The sequence below is a fragment of the Alternaria dauci genome, chromosome 5 (assembly GCF_042100115.1).
Source record: "Alternaria dauci strain A2016 chromosome 5, whole genome shotgun sequence".
In the NCBI taxonomy this organism is placed as follows: domain Eukaryota; kingdom Fungi; phylum Ascomycota; class Dothideomycetes; order Pleosporales; family Pleosporaceae; genus Alternaria; species Alternaria dauci.
This window is the reverse complement of record NC_091276.1, coordinates 836665-851589: the sequence shown is the minus strand read 5'-3', so window position 1 is coordinate 851589 and position 14925 is coordinate 836665. Positions and strand designations below refer to the sequence as shown.

The window sequence follows — 14925 nt, the reverse complement described above, 5'->3', positions numbered from 1 at the left end:
TGGTGAGACAACTGGCATACGATCGGGATGAACGAAAGCTGTCGTTTCCTGTAATTCTTCTCGTTGTCTGGCCTTATTACACATGGTAGTGCGCTGTTGCAATGTTTCGTTCTCGCCTCGTGGTACAGCAACGTGAGCTTCTTCCAGAGCAGAGGGTGTGCGGTGTTGATCAAATGGGGGAGGTACAGTGTCGCCTAGTTCGTGACCGTCGTAGCTGGGTCCACGATGGTGATTTGCCCTACCACGACGCGTGATCGTGCTTTTGCGCCCACCGCCACGTCCTCGGCCATCAAAGCCCCTACTCCCCTCTGAAGGCGCGAGTTGGCCAGGGTGATCGAAGTTTCGTCTGTGATTCGCTTCGCTGCCGGGGGACATCGACGACCTTCGTGGCAGACGCTCATAGCTCGATTCCCGGTGTTGCGCACCTCTACTATGACGTGCGTTGCCGCGTTTCTTTCGATCCTGTACGCTAGGTCGTTTGCGTGAACTTCTACCACGTCCTCGATCGTTTGACATCTTGTTATCGAATGAGGCATTGACATGGTCATCGACTCTCCGCTGCAAATTGCCTTTGTCCGAGACATTGTCGAAGTTTGCGGCGCTTCTGGATGCATGAGCATTGCCATCCACTCTGGAAGCCGGCTCGCTATCTGACGCCACTTCGGAGCGCTTGCGAAATCTATCCCAGTAGTTCCCTGTATGACCAATGTCCTCGGAATTGTTCTCCTCGTTGACAACGCTAAAGAAATCCTATTGGTGGTATTTAGCCTTGTTCCTTTTATGCGTGATAAGACAGCGCAAAAACTGAACAGCAAAATCCAAACGCAAAATCCATAGTTATACTCAACGCACTCTGCCAATTCTTGCTCTGTCTCTCTCTCTCTCATCTGTCCTCTGGTCGCTCGGTATCGGCACCTCTACTTCGTATTCCTCTTCCTCAACCTTGTGAAACTTCTCAACCTCGGCACGTTCATCGTGTGCACGGGCTGCGTCCAGCATGAACCTGACGGTACCATTCTGACCGCGGATTCCGATTGCAGATTTTGGCGCTTGATCTGCGGCAGGCGAATGTGCGATGGGGGTAGCTGGTGTGAGTGGGCTTGTCGGGTCGATGCCGTTGCGAGGCTTGGCGCCATTTGTGGTGCTTGCGGCGTCGGCGTCAGACTCGGACTTGTAGCGAGAATAACGTGGGATGTTCGCTGCCGCAGCTTCCTGATTGAGGCCGATGCGGATGTTGATAAAGTGTTCAAGTGTGTACGAGGGTCCAACCGAGGTTGCGCTGCGGTGGTGGGTGTACAGGTCGAGTAGATCAAGGAGGGTCTCCATAACCTCTGCTCGACTAGTAGCCCACTTGCTGTATCTTACGGGACCCGCATCCACAAACTTGGTAGTGTCTTTTCCATGCAGCCGTGCGGCGAGCTCCAAACACGCAATAGCCAGGGTCGGTGTAGACTGCTTCAGTGGTGCAAACGTCCTGTACGAATCGATGCTCAGATTCCAGATCGTTTTGGCCTCGTCTTTCGCGTCAAATCGCAGGGCTCTAGCAAGCTTGACCATGACTTTCTGGGGGTATCGGTTGCGGAAATCGAAGCCGGCGCTTTCGAGCATGAGCCGTTCAAGGCCAATGATGAGCTTGGAGTGGTTTTCAAAGCGCTGTTGAGAGGTTAACCTTGACCCTGCGAGGGCCATGCCCATGAAGAAAGGTGCCTACCGGATCGTCGCTACTTAAGCTCTCGCCAGGCGCGACCTTGAGGTTCCAGTGAGCGCATAAGATCTCCCTGCTCTTCTTCAACGTATCCTCAATCTTACACGCTGTGAAGAGTGCTGCAGCCGCCGCATCTGCCCAATTATACTCGTTATCCGCGTGCAACAGTCTGAACTTGTGGTAGTAGATGACGGCGGTGTTAAAAGTGCGGATAGGCAGCTGTAGCGCGCGTCGCACTTGATCTATCCAGGCGACGCCTTGCAGACGGACGGCATCCTCCTTGGCATCGCTCATGTGGATCTCTGAGAGACATTTCTGCATACGCGACTGCAGGATATAGGGCTTTGCGATTTCGATATACGACGGGTGTGGTCCAACGCGCTCAGGATCGCGCTCCGACGGAGACGCGGCGGGCGCCATGACGTGCGCTTGTGTGCGGGCGATGCTGTGGTGGAGCTATAACTTTGTTGTGGCTGGCGGTATTGGTGCTGGGTGAATGATGCGTGACTGTGCGCAATTAGGAATGAATTTTCTTTTTGGTCGCAAAGTTGCTTCAGAAACCCTAGGGATGATCTGCGATGCACGGAGACGGTCTGGAGCAGGACAAAGCTCGAGTCGTTGTTAGCAAGCTGGCGGTGGGAGGTTGCAGACTATCGGCATGTGGAGTGGACCAAAAGTCCGTGGTCATAGCTTTTGTCGCTGACCGCAAGACCAATGGGCATGCGCCGAACTTGTCATGTACACTTTCATACAATAAGACTTTGTTATTGCTTTCATGCATTCTTCGTGTAATTATCTGTCCTGTATGAACCAGTCCCTCCCAAGCCTATCCTCTCGTCCCATTATTAATTCATCCCAGCTTACACTGTACTCATGAAGCCAACGGGCCACTTCTCAAGAAGCGCCAAGGGCCGTAATCATTAAAGTCTAAAGATGCAAGACCAGAGCACAAACGCAACTGTGTCTTGGACGAACCAAATTTTGAACACCGAAATCTACGGCTGCAAATGCAAGAAAAGATCGCTCAAAGTACGCACCACGTTGAATGAAACGTGAATTATTTATGCCGTAGTTCGGTCCTTGAATGTGAGAAGGCAATCATCCTGTGGTTTGGTCAGCAACAACTCCTCGTACTATGGCAGGTGTCCAAGCTTACCATGGGGAAAATAGTGGCGAACACCTTGATCACCTCACTCTGATCGGTAACCTGGTGGTCCCAGTCAAGCAGCATACTCGCCTTGCCAATCATCAACATGAGGTTGGCTTGCGCGTATGTCTGGCCCAGGCAGTAGTGAGGACCTGTGCCGAAAACAAGCCAGTTCTTGGTTTGTTCATCAGCGTTACCAGTGATCCATCGCTCAGGCTCGAACGAGTCAGGGTTGGGGTATGCTTCAGCATCGTGCAGCGCCATGTATGTGGTAGGAATGACCATGGAGCCCTTGGGAACCGTGTATTCAGGCGTTACAGGGAAGTCCTTCTTAGCAAGGTAAGGAACCATGATGACGGGAGGACGGTAGCGAAGGGTCTCCTTGACGACAGCGCGGGTCCATTGCAACTTCTCGATGGCGTCAAGCGAAAGCGTTGCGTGAACATCGCCGTTCCTGGCCTTGATGTTCTCCTCGCGGACTTTGTCGAGGTATTCTGGGCGGTCAGCCATGATCTGGAAGAGCCATGTGGCGGCAGAAGAAGTAGCGTCCTGAGAAGCGAAGAGGAAGGTGAAGATAGTCATAGAGATCTCAATGTCGCTGAACCAGCGGATGACGGTCGTTGGCTTCTCAGCGTCATCGACCTTCTCGCCAGCCTCAATCCTCTTGCGATACTTTTCGGATTGGATCATGTTGTCTACCCAAAAATCGAGAATACACTCCTTCTTGCCACCGGCGGCCATGCGGACCTTGCTCTTTGCGGCACACTTGGAGAACTCATCCAGGACCATGTCGGCGCACTTCTTTCCGTACCAGGTCTTAGTGAAGGGGATGATGATGGGGAAGTTGACAAGTTCGAGCGCAGCGGTAATCAGATAGTAGTCGTCGGCGATCTTCTTGACAGCCTCGTCGGAGCAGTAGTGGCCAACAAAGGTACGGCAACTCAGGGCCGTGATCATAAGACGGAACTCTTGCATCCAGGGCACGTGCTTGCCCTTGTTCTCGACCTGGGAAAGCTCCACGAAGCGCTTGAAGTATGTGTTGTAGATTTCCTCTTGGCCCGGTAGGTACTGTTCGAGTGCTTGGCGTGTAAACAAACTGTTGAGACCCTTGCGGTAGTCGACATGGGCGCGACCGTCCAGGAAAACCCAGTTCTCGGGGCGTAGGAGCTTGTAAGCGACATCGACGACGCAGGGCTTGACAAAGGTAGGCGAGTTGAAGATTTTACGAGCCATGTCGCGGGTGGAGGCAATGACAACAAACCTGAACAGCGGTCAGCATGGACAGAGACTCAGAGAAGACGCACGGGTTACGTACTTGTGGAAGACGGATACGCAGCTCAGAGGACCAGAGGACCATTTTTCGTGGTACTTCTTGAAGTCGGGGTTGACGGACTCCAAGAACGGGCCGATGAATGGTATCTTCCATGATGGACCGACGATTGAGCCCTTGTTCCAGATGTATTTGACTGTAGCAGTGTCAGCAGTGTCTGGCGCAAACGTCCTGAATGTGGTTGCGTACACTGGTCGTACGCCACAGCCGTTATGATAAGCGTCAGGACGAGCTTCCACGCATTGAAGCCGGCGAAGACGGACGACAGGAGGCCGGTGGTGTCGAACTGCTGGATGACATGCGCAACTTTTGCATCCGCCGTGGGCGAGACGAAACTCGCATTGACCGCCATTCTGGAAAAATAGGATCGCGCCGCGCCGTGAGAGGTAGAGGAGGAAGCGCGAGGATCGCGGAGCGGAGGGAAGACGTAGAGAAGCGGCGAAGAGTCAATCGAAGCCGTATTAAATTCCCACGCGAGAACAAGGCCGAAAGAGGGTCTCCAATTGTTTAATTGCAGAGCTTGGCGCAAGCGGTGGCCACTGCAAAAGGAGCCATGTCAATCACATCGACTTTCGGAATCTAGTGCGTTATAGGCCTGGCGTTGCACGGCGATTCGGCTTTAGCGCATCCGGGCGCGCGACGACTGGTCTCGCATGCATGTTGCTGCCGTATACTGGACGGCATTGCTGGTCGGCCGGTACGGTCATACGAGCCATGCATGTCGACGATGGGAAACGCTGTCGGACACTAAGCCTAAGTCGTCATCTGTCTTAGAAATCCACTTCATGTCTCAGATGTCGAGATCTGGGAACCGCCCCATCCGGTGCGTGCCTGCCCAGCTTTTCAGGCACACAGCCAATCGGCACGCTCTTCCTCACACCAACTGCCAGGCACTCTGTAGAACCCCAGTTCTTTTTCAATCGCATGTCAGCCACGCCACTTGATGGACAAGTCATTGCGTGATGCACTGAGAGACCTCGCGCATGTACAAAATAACAAATTCAATGCTGTCAAGGCCCCAACAGAGAGAGCCGGTGCAACACCTCTGCTACATGGTAACGAGGCTGCATCCAGCCTGGGCAGATGTATTCAATCAATCATTCCCGTGTAGCTGCTCCGACAAACCTAGGCCAATATCTGCCGGCACTGACAGGGCGGGTCGCCCTTGTAGCATACACCGATTCCATACCCCATCGCTGACGAAGATAAGGATCTAATTCACTCGCAGGATAACCCCAAGGCACTTTGTCTTCTGCCGTGCCCGGAACCGCAAGATGGAACCCCTCCGTCCCCCCAGGTAGATTCTCATGAACACTTTTTTCCTGCAATCCAGTCAGTTTATGATCGAAGAGATGGCCTTGAGAACATGGGTAGATGTTGTTGGAAAGGTTGAAGTGACGGGTCATACTCACGTGCTCCCATTGTTCCTTTGTCAACCCGAATACACCGGTGATATTGCACGGGAAAGCCGAAAGGTTCTCGTCGTAGTGCATGATCTTGACAGAAATGTGGTCACAATCGTGCATCATTGTGTAGACTAGGTTTCTGATGCATTCCAGAAAATTGACATAATTGCATTGAGCGGCGCACACAGTCTCCCTATCCTCGTAATGCGGGATCTCGGTGAGAAGGATGAACTCAACATTGATTCCATGCTCGTGGCGATGCTCCAAGAAGATCCTTAACCCTTGCAGATTGGCCTTGGTAGAGCGTAGGAAACGCTGTTCGTATACATACTTTTCGTAACTGGTCATATCGTCTTGTGGCATGTCCGAGTAGAAATGTTCGAATTTGATGCGGACCTGGAGATTTTGGATGTGTTCTCTGGGGTAGATTGGTAGCGGCAGCTGGAGGTCCTGGGGTACTTCCTTAGGATTGCCATCATTGTTACAACCCACCATATTATAGCCAGAATCGCGCTCTAGGAAGTAGAGTATTCCTCGGTCAACGCTGCAGACAGAGAATGTGTTTCGCGCGTAATACATCTTCTGTACCTCAAATGCAATTTCTGGGCCCATGTATCTAGGGTCAAGGAAATGGCTGTATGGAAGTACCATGTCACTTGGTGGCTTATGAGTATGCACTTCTTTGATTCGACCGTCAGGAAGTATAGTATCCTCGTCTTCATGATCAAGTATGAGATGATCGGTTGGAGTTGATGATACCATCTCCAAAATACGTTCAGTGAGGCCCGGAATCATTCGTATACCACTACTGTCGACGGGCCGGGACAAGCCAGTCTGCTGGGCAGATGCCTCTCCAGTCCCGACATCGATATCCGCACTACCCGCAACATCGAATGAATGGGGGTTGGGTCGGATGGTTCTCTGTGGTGGCCATGCGAATCCGGCGCGTGAGTCACCAGACTGGGCGATTTTAAGTCGAGGGTCGTGAAAAGACCGATCGTATTTACGGAAATGGTAGTACGGGCCCACAGGAATGGGACGGTCAGGCTCGACGCAGAGGTATTCGTAAATCAACTCACGTACCTCTATGGGAAGTTTCTGATGCATCATGGTCGCAAGTTGCAGGCAATCCTTCCTTGCATAGTAGAGTACATGCTTCCCATAGATGAGGTCGGCGGAGCGCACTTCCTTTGTAGCTTCTTGAAGCTCACGCTGCAATTTTGCGATTCTACTACAACGTCAGCCACGCACGTACGTATGCAAGTTATGCAAGAGCTCTTCTTTTTCTTTTATTTTTTGCAACTGTTGTGTGCGCAACTGCCAGAAGTAGATGCCGGACTCACCTCTGATGCTGGGTTTGCGACTGCGCCGTCATGCGGCGCAAAGGCGCTTGCAGAAGCCTGAGCTCGTTTGCGTCGTTCATCTTGCTCCGATCAAGCGATGATTTACGGTAGGAGTCGGTAAACTTGCAATCACAAATGCTGTGGAGAGTCCACTGCGACCCCACCTTTTGTCGCACCCCCGCCTCTCGGTTAGTCGGGAAAGTGGAAAATAGATTAGGAATCTGACCGTTACAACTTCTACATCTCTACGCACCAGATGCAAAGTTGAATTTTAAGGGTATCGATGTATTATATATTACTTCTAGAATAGTATATAGACGTTTAGAAGATAATCTCCTATTACGTTGTACTGTAAAGTCTACTTTGCTGGTTTCTAGGTTTCCCGACTGGCCGAGAGCCCGCCTATTGGCTAGTCACAAACGCGTCGCGTGGTCACGCCTTTCGTGTTCACCCATCTCAACATTGGCATGGGCTGACATGGCCACTATCAAGGCCATCGAGGGCCGCTCTGTGCATCAGATTCAATCAGGCCAGGTCATCGTTGGGTTAGAGTCGGTATGCAAAGAGCTCGTCGAGAATAGCATCGATGCAGGCGCCACATGGATCGGTATGTCTTCGCTGCGCGATTTCTGGTTGATGTGAGACGACTGACGTGGAATGCAGAGGTGCGATTCAGGAACCATGGCCTTGATGCCATAGAAGTCCAGGACAATGGTTCTGGCATTGCGCCTGACGACTACGACACCATCGCCCTCAAGCACTATACGTCCAAACTCGCTAGCTACGATGACCTCGAGTCGCTCCAGACGTTCGGCTTCCGCGGTGAGGCTTTGTCGTCGTTGTGCGCACTCTCCAAATTCCACATCATCACCGCTCGGCCTTCCGATGGCCCGAAGGGCACACGCCTGGATTTTGAGCAGTCAGGCAAGCTGAAGGGAACGTCGGTCGTAGCGGCTAAGCAGGGTACGACGGTGGTGGTGGAGACACTATTCCACAATCTACCTGTACGACGAAAGGAGCTCGAGAAGAACGTCAAGAGAGAATACAATAAAGTTCTGCAGCTACTGAACGCATATGCTTGTATAAGCGTAGGCGTCAAGTTCTCTGTGAGCAATCAGATACCGAAAGGGTGAGTACAAATACTCACATCCACCGCTCCTCTATCATACTGACATGGTCCAAGGAAGAAGACGGTAGCTTTCTCCACAAATGCGAACGCGAGCACGCGCGACAACATTTCCAACGTCTACGGCGCAAAGACGGTTGCCGCCCTAATCCCTCTAAGTCTCCAGTTCGTCATGCACCCTTCAAACCGGCCTGGTGCCACACAAAGCGCGAAGAACTGGAGCACGCAAGAGGATTCGGGATCGCGAACCGTCAAGATAGTGGGCCACATCTCACGCCCAGTTGTAGGCGAGGGCCGCCAAACACCAGACAGACAAATGTTCTTCGTGAATTCACGGCCTTGCAATCTGCCACAAGTTGCCAAGGCATTCAATGAAGTCTACAAGTCCTACAACATTACACAATCGCCTTTCGTCTTTGCAGATATCCAGTTGAACACCAATGCTTACGATGTCAATGTGAGTCCAGACAAGCGGACCATCATGCTCCATGACCAAACTGCTTTATTAGAGAACCTAAAAGAGGCTCTTTTGGAGCTGTTTGAGGGTCATGATCAGAGTGTTCCTCAAGCTCAACTCTTAGGCCAGAAAACGCCCACTTCCGCCTTCAAGCCACCAACCATGCGGTTTAGTGACAGCACTACCTCGGTGGCAGAGGGAGACCGAAGCGAACCAGAAAGTGTTGTTGAGACTCGCCGGGAGACCCCAAAGAGATCTCACATGAGATCCGCTCCAGACACCTCCGGAACGAACAATCTTCCAGGCTTTGTAAAAGCAAGTCTCATTGAGCGATTCGCTAGTCAGGACTCAAAAGACCGAACAGTCAGTCCAGCGGTTAGACCACTAAGAACACGCACCTCTGATGACGGCGAGGCGACTGGAGATCATGTGTCGCACTCTCATATGCCTCGACGCAGCGCTACCCCTGAGCATGAACATCCTGTCCACCCACCACTCGCAAGGTCACAATCACCGTTGTTCGAACCGGAAGAGATGACTGAGGTGCCCGTCCGGATTTCTCAACCTTCGAAGATCGTTCAAGATTTCAATGCCCGTATAGCGTCTCAGAGTCCTCGTCAGCCTGAGCCAAGCAGCTCGTCCAACCCTTCGCAACCCGTTGTGGGCGGAAAAAGTGGACAGCAACCAATCCCAGCCATTGTACAAACGCCGCAAAAGTCGTGGTCGCAGAGTACTATCCAAAACGCGTTCGATCGCATGCGGCCTATGCGAACCCCAATCCAACAAGCCACGATAACTGTGGGCGACATGACAACTGTTTCTACCATCGGCACTGGAAGTCAATCAATAGCCTCCAAACAAGCTAGGATACACACGCCAAAGTTCTCTCTTTCTGGCAAGCCATTGAATCAGACACCGAAGAGGAGTTTGTTCAAGAACGGTCTCAGTGGCTTTGCGGCACCGGGTACTCAGGCAGAAAGTAGTGATGATGGCGACCAGGAAGACGAGGAGGATAAAAAAGAAGAAGAGGGTGGCGATGAAGTCGCGCAGGACACTTATATGTCTGATGCACCTATACGCTCTCCATCTCCCACCAAGCGCTTGACGTCTCGAGGATTTGAAGAGCCACAGACAGATGACATGACAGTCTCTTCCAGCGCCCCAGCGCCCCACTTAAGAATTGCTCCGGGACAAGATCAAGTAGCGCAATCAGCATCAGAGTCCGAAGCCGAGCCTCATGCAGAAGCGGAAGACACAGATGACGATTATGTTGAGGATTCTGAGAAAAAGAAGAGGGAAGAAACAAAGATTGCGCAGCTCATCGCTGAAGCCGAAGAAGCCGCTGCTCGACCCACCGATATGAATTTGAAGCGGGCCAACAAATTGTTCAAAGTCACGCAAAAGAAGTACTGGACCATCAATCTCGAGCGTGTTATCGAGACAGACATTGATGCCATTGCTCGGCATATACAGAATATCCAGGCGTCTATCGACGCCTCAATGGCAGAGATTGATGACGCGGCTGCGCTTCTTACAAGTACTCAGCTGAACCAGGAAGACCCAGAAGAACGACTTAGTCTTACGGTAACAAAGGCTGACTTTAATGAGATGCGCATCATCGGTCAATTCAATCAAGGCTTCATCATCGCCGTGCGACCGCCCACCTCTACATCACCCACATCCGACGTGTTTATTATCGATCAGCATGCGAGCGACGAGAAGTACAATTTTGAGCGTCTTTCTGCGACAACAACGCTGGTGCCACAGAAACTCGTACACCCACACCCTCTCGAACTCACTGCCGTGGAAAGAGAGATCATTCGCGAAAACAAGCACTCGCTGACTGCTAACGGATTTGTTGTCGACCTGGAAAGTATTGACGAAAACGAAGTGGATCATCCTGCGCAGCTGATCTCACTGCCCATGTCGAAGGAAGTGACTTTTACACCTACGGATCTAGAGGAGCTCCTAGCCCTCATTTTAGAGAACCCACCGTCATCTTCTACTTCCACGTCGCGGCACATACCACGCCCTTCCAAGGTCAGGAAGCTGCTCGCAAGCCGCGCTTGCAGGAGTTCCGTGATGATTGGTAAGACTCTTCAGCCGCCCCGGATGAGGGAGATTGTTCGACACATGGGCAGTATGGACAAGCCCTGGTCTTGTCCCCATGGCCGACCTACCATGCGCCATCTCTTTGGCCTGGAGAAGTGGCAAGGCTGGACCGAAGGAGACGGTGTGACAGGGGTTGACGTACAGGGAGCGAAGACCGATTGGAATGCCTACCTGAAGAACAATATGAGATGAAAGATATCGCATGCACATGAGAGCCAGAATATCCGGATATGCCTATTGCGACACGCCAGTCTTCTGGCATTTCGACTTGATAGAACACAATGGTCAGGAACGACCTGTATTATTATGTCATTCCTAGGGACATTGGTTTTTGTGTTGACCTAAGCACGGATTCCCCAATTTTGTATTTCTACAATCAGAACAAAGTCACATTGGTCGAAATGAGCTCGATGTTATTGATAGCCACTGTAACGTAGCATGGCGCTAAGGTGTTTGCTCATGGACACTTCTGTTGGCACTTGAGAGTCTGCTGCCACTCTTAGACGTTGGTGATTTTTGAGATGCCTAGATTGTTGGACGAATGGGGACAGCATTGCGAATATCGTTCCCCCAGAACAGAGAGTGAAGAAAACAGGAGCAGGAAGGGGGAACTGCTTAAAGAGCATATTGCTAAACATGAAGGTATTCAATCACGTACCGGAAGCCGTTCGCTCAGGTTTCGCCTTACAGCACAGTGATGAATTGGCTGGAGCGACGACAAAAACATGGTTGCTTTACCAACATTTCTCCAGCACATCGCATACGATCACAAACATATGTCTCCACTCCTCTACTATATACAACGTTCAGAAATTGCTTCCTAGCTTGAGACCTTTTGTAGCATATCTCTCGACTCTTCTCATTACATCTCTGTTCTCTCATTTTATGCTTGTCACTTTGCACAAACAAGATGCAGGAAAATACTGTGTGGCTGATCGTAGGATTTTGGGCTCTTTCGGTCTTCCTAAATGGTGTTCTATTCCAGATGGATTTCCCGGATCCATTTGCAGATCCGGACGTGTGGGATGATAAGCCCCAAGGACCGAATGCGAATGATCATCACGATGAAGATCAACCGAATGCTATCAGGAAAGACTACTAGTCTGAATTCATGGATGCGAAGCCTGGCTAGGTTTCTGTGAATCTAAAGCAAAGTTCCGTGCCGCTGGGTTTGCCTAGGCATCGTGACATACGAGATGTTGGCGGTGATGGTCATCGCGCGTTTGTGCGTTTGCCAGCACGGCATTTTGCCAGCGATGTAGCTTGCTGCGGCGCTGGTATCTTCAAACAAATTGCAGTTCACTGAGCATTCTACTTAGCTTCTGTTGTTTCCTCTGCGTCAATCGTCATCCTAGTCATCCTGCCTACCAGCCATTCGAAGCTATGCCATCCGAAAGTAATACTTACTCAGCCCCAGCCGAAGACTTGACCTGGAAAAAAGCTACCGCTCTGTGGGCGATGGTGATCATAATCGCCAGTCTTATCCTGATCCGCATCATCTACAAAGTGATAAGAAAGATAATGATGCGACAGTATGAGGGAAATCAAGAGCACGAACTCGCTGTGTCAGTCCGACAGGCAGCGAGACTACAGCTAGGTGGTAATGATGTGGGGATACGCAGGCCAGCACGAACCTTAAGGAGAAGAAGTAGCGAAGTCTCCGTACTGCCACGATATGATGCTGAGCAAGGAGAGTTGTGTGATCAATATGTTGAGGTTAAGAAGAAGGGGAAATATAGTTACGTGGTTGCCGATCACTGGCCCGGAAAGGGGAAAGACCGCGGAAAGGATGTGACGATGTGAAGGGTGGTGCGATAGAATTTAGGGAATAAGGAGAGGAAGACATGCTGGCTTTGAGCGTGATGGCATGAATGAGGAGATGATCTGGATGCAAAGGCATATTCAGTCGCCTCTCTACGATATCCCCAAGTCTTCTATTCTCTTCGTAACAATCCAGATATCGTACCAAAACCCCAGTGCCTAAGCAGTGTTCTGCCAAGTTCACCTGCACCTACCTTCACGCTTGCGATGGATCAGTCCTACGAGATCTTTATGCTGTTTGGTCTCTGCCTCGCCACCCCGCTCATATTCTACCTCGTCTTCATCTCCGTCAAGAAGCCCATACCACTCCGTATCTGAGAACATCTGTACTGCAACAGCGAGAACCTAGATAGTACTGGAGTATTCTTACGACAAAGCGATCGCTTCTACTAACCTGACAAGCAAGCTCCGAGTCGTAATCGTGAGTATAGGGAAAGATTGCGTGTCTAGTGCAGAGTAGTTGTAGCGGATAGTAAATTTGTACAAGCTACTTGCACACGTGGAATGTCATGCTTGTCCGTAACGATCTCTGTCTTTTTCTGTTGACCGTGATTGTGCTTCAAGATAGGACTGAACAACAAATCAAGTTGCGTAAAGGTTCACATACGTACGTTATTGTCCATCACAGCCCATGACAGTTACCACTGACTTCACTACTGCTTTCACATATTTCAAATTTTCTCACACTTGCCCTAGCTTTTGTACGTCTCTCTACTTTCCACCTTCTGTGCCGCTTTCGAAAGCCGGATCCACACTGTCAAGCTTAATAGCAAAAGAGATACTGTCGACCATGGCAAACGAACCGGTACCACTGATCTTGCGATGGATACTTTTCAAGGAGTGGCTTCGACGCCTGAAAATCAGAATGCGCAACTACCATGGTGGGCCCAAGAGAACAGATCCCCAGTCAGGCTTATATTACGATTTTAGGACCACGAAACCAAGACCATCGCAGACGGCGGAAAATGTGCATCCTGGAGTGAAGTATTACGCGTAGAAGGAGAAGAACGAGGGTGGAATTGATACGGTGTGAGGATAAGATCGATATAATGGTGCATAGGTGATAGCGGTGCGGACTAAGAGGTTCGGGAGGAGAGCGGATGAGTGACGATTATCTCACCCGCCATCGCGAGTACTCTTGTGAGCTGGACATTGAGTCTTGTCGCAAATTGTCCTGTCAATCTGAAATGATTTCCCTTCTCAACGTCTCGTTTTGCGTTTGCTAATCCGCTGTCAACACCATCATAGCAGCGCGTAACCTGTACGTATGTCCACAGTGATACTCCTTGCAATATATGCTACAATCCCATCAGTAAGTCTAAGTCTGAGCTTGCAACGGTTACGAAATGGAGATCGAAAGCATAGCGGTCATCTGCCTAGTCACACTCGTCGTCCTGATCGTCCAAATCATAGTAACTCTCCGGGTATTCGTGCACCTCCACATGTCTCACAAGAGAGACGAAGAGCACGATCTGCAAACCAGAGCTATTAGCAGTCAGTCTGAAACCGCTCAAGCGGGTGCTGGGCCTTCAACCCGTCCCGAACCGAAAGTTCTTACGGTACCTGGACCTGCATATCCTGCGAGCTCTATTTATAGTGTCCAAACCGACAACAGCGACTCACCCTTCAGTTCCGAATATCATCCTCACTCTCGTGCTCTGCGTCCATGGAGCGGCACAAGTGCTGCAGGCCGGTTGAGAGATCTCAAAGACTTCCACAGCGACTCAGAGTCCGAGTTTGGAACCCCCTCTTACGGAGCGGCCGGACGCGCAAAGAAGCAAGATATAGTGAACCAAGTGTGGGCGAGGAAACCGTAAGGCTATTGGGCGTGCGCTTAGATTGCTTCTGCTGGAATCGCGAACAGCAGCCTGCTCCGTGCATATGAAAGGGATAGTAAGCTGTACATGGCATATGTAGTAGTTGACAATCTTATCGTATTAGCTTTGCGCAAGTCAAGTCGACGTTGGAAGCAACCGGCATTCACGTACCTTACTGCCAAGCAGGGCAGGCATAATCTATAATCTCAACCACATGCGATATTTACGGATGTAGTACAGACCTCCCAGTAGAAGAAACATGGCGTCGCCAGAGCTTGTGTCAAAATGTATCAGTAGCCCATTACAACGATGGGGAAAGCGATCTCGTTGGTACTGGTCCTAGATGTCTGGTGCACTAGGCTTGATTGGTGAATCTGTTTGTTGCATGCTGGCGGCCAGCTGAAGACGGAAGGCCAGCAAGCGGCTGTGTTCGCATCGTGCGCTGTGGAAGTGGGTTCCAGCGTTTGCCTGGAAACGAGATGGTCGACGGACAGATTGTACCTGACTTGTAAGTGTGAGCAACGCTTGAGTATTGCTTGCAAGGTAACACGAGGCATTAAACAATCGGGTGTACACTATGTACTCCGATCAGCTCCATCATCGAGAACTCCATTTGTAGTAATCCTCTCGCACCATCATCGCCCAAGCAGATTTTACTGTC

The 14925-nt window shown here is 50.9% G+C and overlaps 3 protein-coding genes across 3 annotated transcripts; 1 reads left to right on the top strand and 2 right to left on the bottom strand.

Annotated features, from left to right (window-relative positions):
- Positions 1-843: 843 nt before the first annotated feature.
- Positions 844-2125, bottom strand: ACET3X_005804 (uncharacterized protein; the record flags this gene model as incomplete). Its single annotated transcript, XM_069451946.1, has 2 exons — positions 844-1653; positions 1712-2125. The coding sequence occupies 2 exons, from the start codon at positions 2123-2125 to the stop codon at positions 844-846; spliced, it is 1224 nt and encodes a 407-aa protein (XP_069306164.1).
- Positions 2126-2464: 339 nt separating this feature from the next.
- ACET3X_005803 (uncharacterized protein) lies at positions 2465-4859 on the bottom strand. The gene is made up of 4 exons (XM_069451945.1): positions 4372-4859; positions 4168-4318; positions 2862-4113; positions 2465-2808 (listed from the first exon to the last, which is right to left on the bottom strand). The coding sequence occupies exons 1-4, from the start codon at positions 4532-4534 to the stop codon at positions 2767-2769; spliced, it is 1608 nt and encodes a 535-aa protein (XP_069306163.1). The 5' UTR covers positions 4535-4859; the 3' UTR covers positions 2465-2766.
- A 2529-nt stretch (positions 4860-7388) lies between these two features.
- Positions 7389-11584, top strand: ACET3X_005802 (uncharacterized protein). The gene is made up of 3 exons (XM_069451944.1): positions 7389-7538; positions 7595-8060; positions 8115-11584. Exons 1-3 carry the CDS (start codon positions 7409-7411, stop codon positions 10816-10818), a joined length of 3300 nt encoding a protein of 1099 aa, XP_069306162.1. The 5' UTR covers positions 7389-7408; the 3' UTR covers positions 10819-11584.
- Positions 11585-14925: the final 3341 nt, after the last annotated feature.

Coding starts and splice junctions, on each gene's coding strand:
- ACET3X_005803 (XM_069451945.1), bottom strand. CDS start 4,534: ATGGCGGTCAATGCGAGTTTCGTCTCGCCCACGGCGGATGCAAAAGTT. Junction 4,319..4,371: donor GGCTGTGGCGTACGACCAGT/GTACGCAACCAC, acceptor ACACTGCTACAG/TCAAATACATCTGGAACAAG. Junction 4,114..4,167: donor TGCGTATCCGTCTTCCACAA/GTACGTAACCCG, acceptor ACCGCTGTTCAG/GTTTGTTGTCATTGCCTCCA.
- ACET3X_005802 (XM_069451944.1), top strand. CDS start 7,409: ATGGCCACTATCAAGGCCATCGAGGGCCGCTCTGTGCATCAGATTCAA. Junction 7,539..7,594: donor TGCAGGCGCCACATGGATCG/GTATGTCTTCGC, acceptor CGTGGAATGCAG/AGGTGCGATTCAGGAACCAT. Junction 8,061..8,114: donor AGCAATCAGATACCGAAAGG/GTGAGTACAAAT, acceptor ACATGGTCCAAG/GAAGAAGACGGTAGCTTTCT.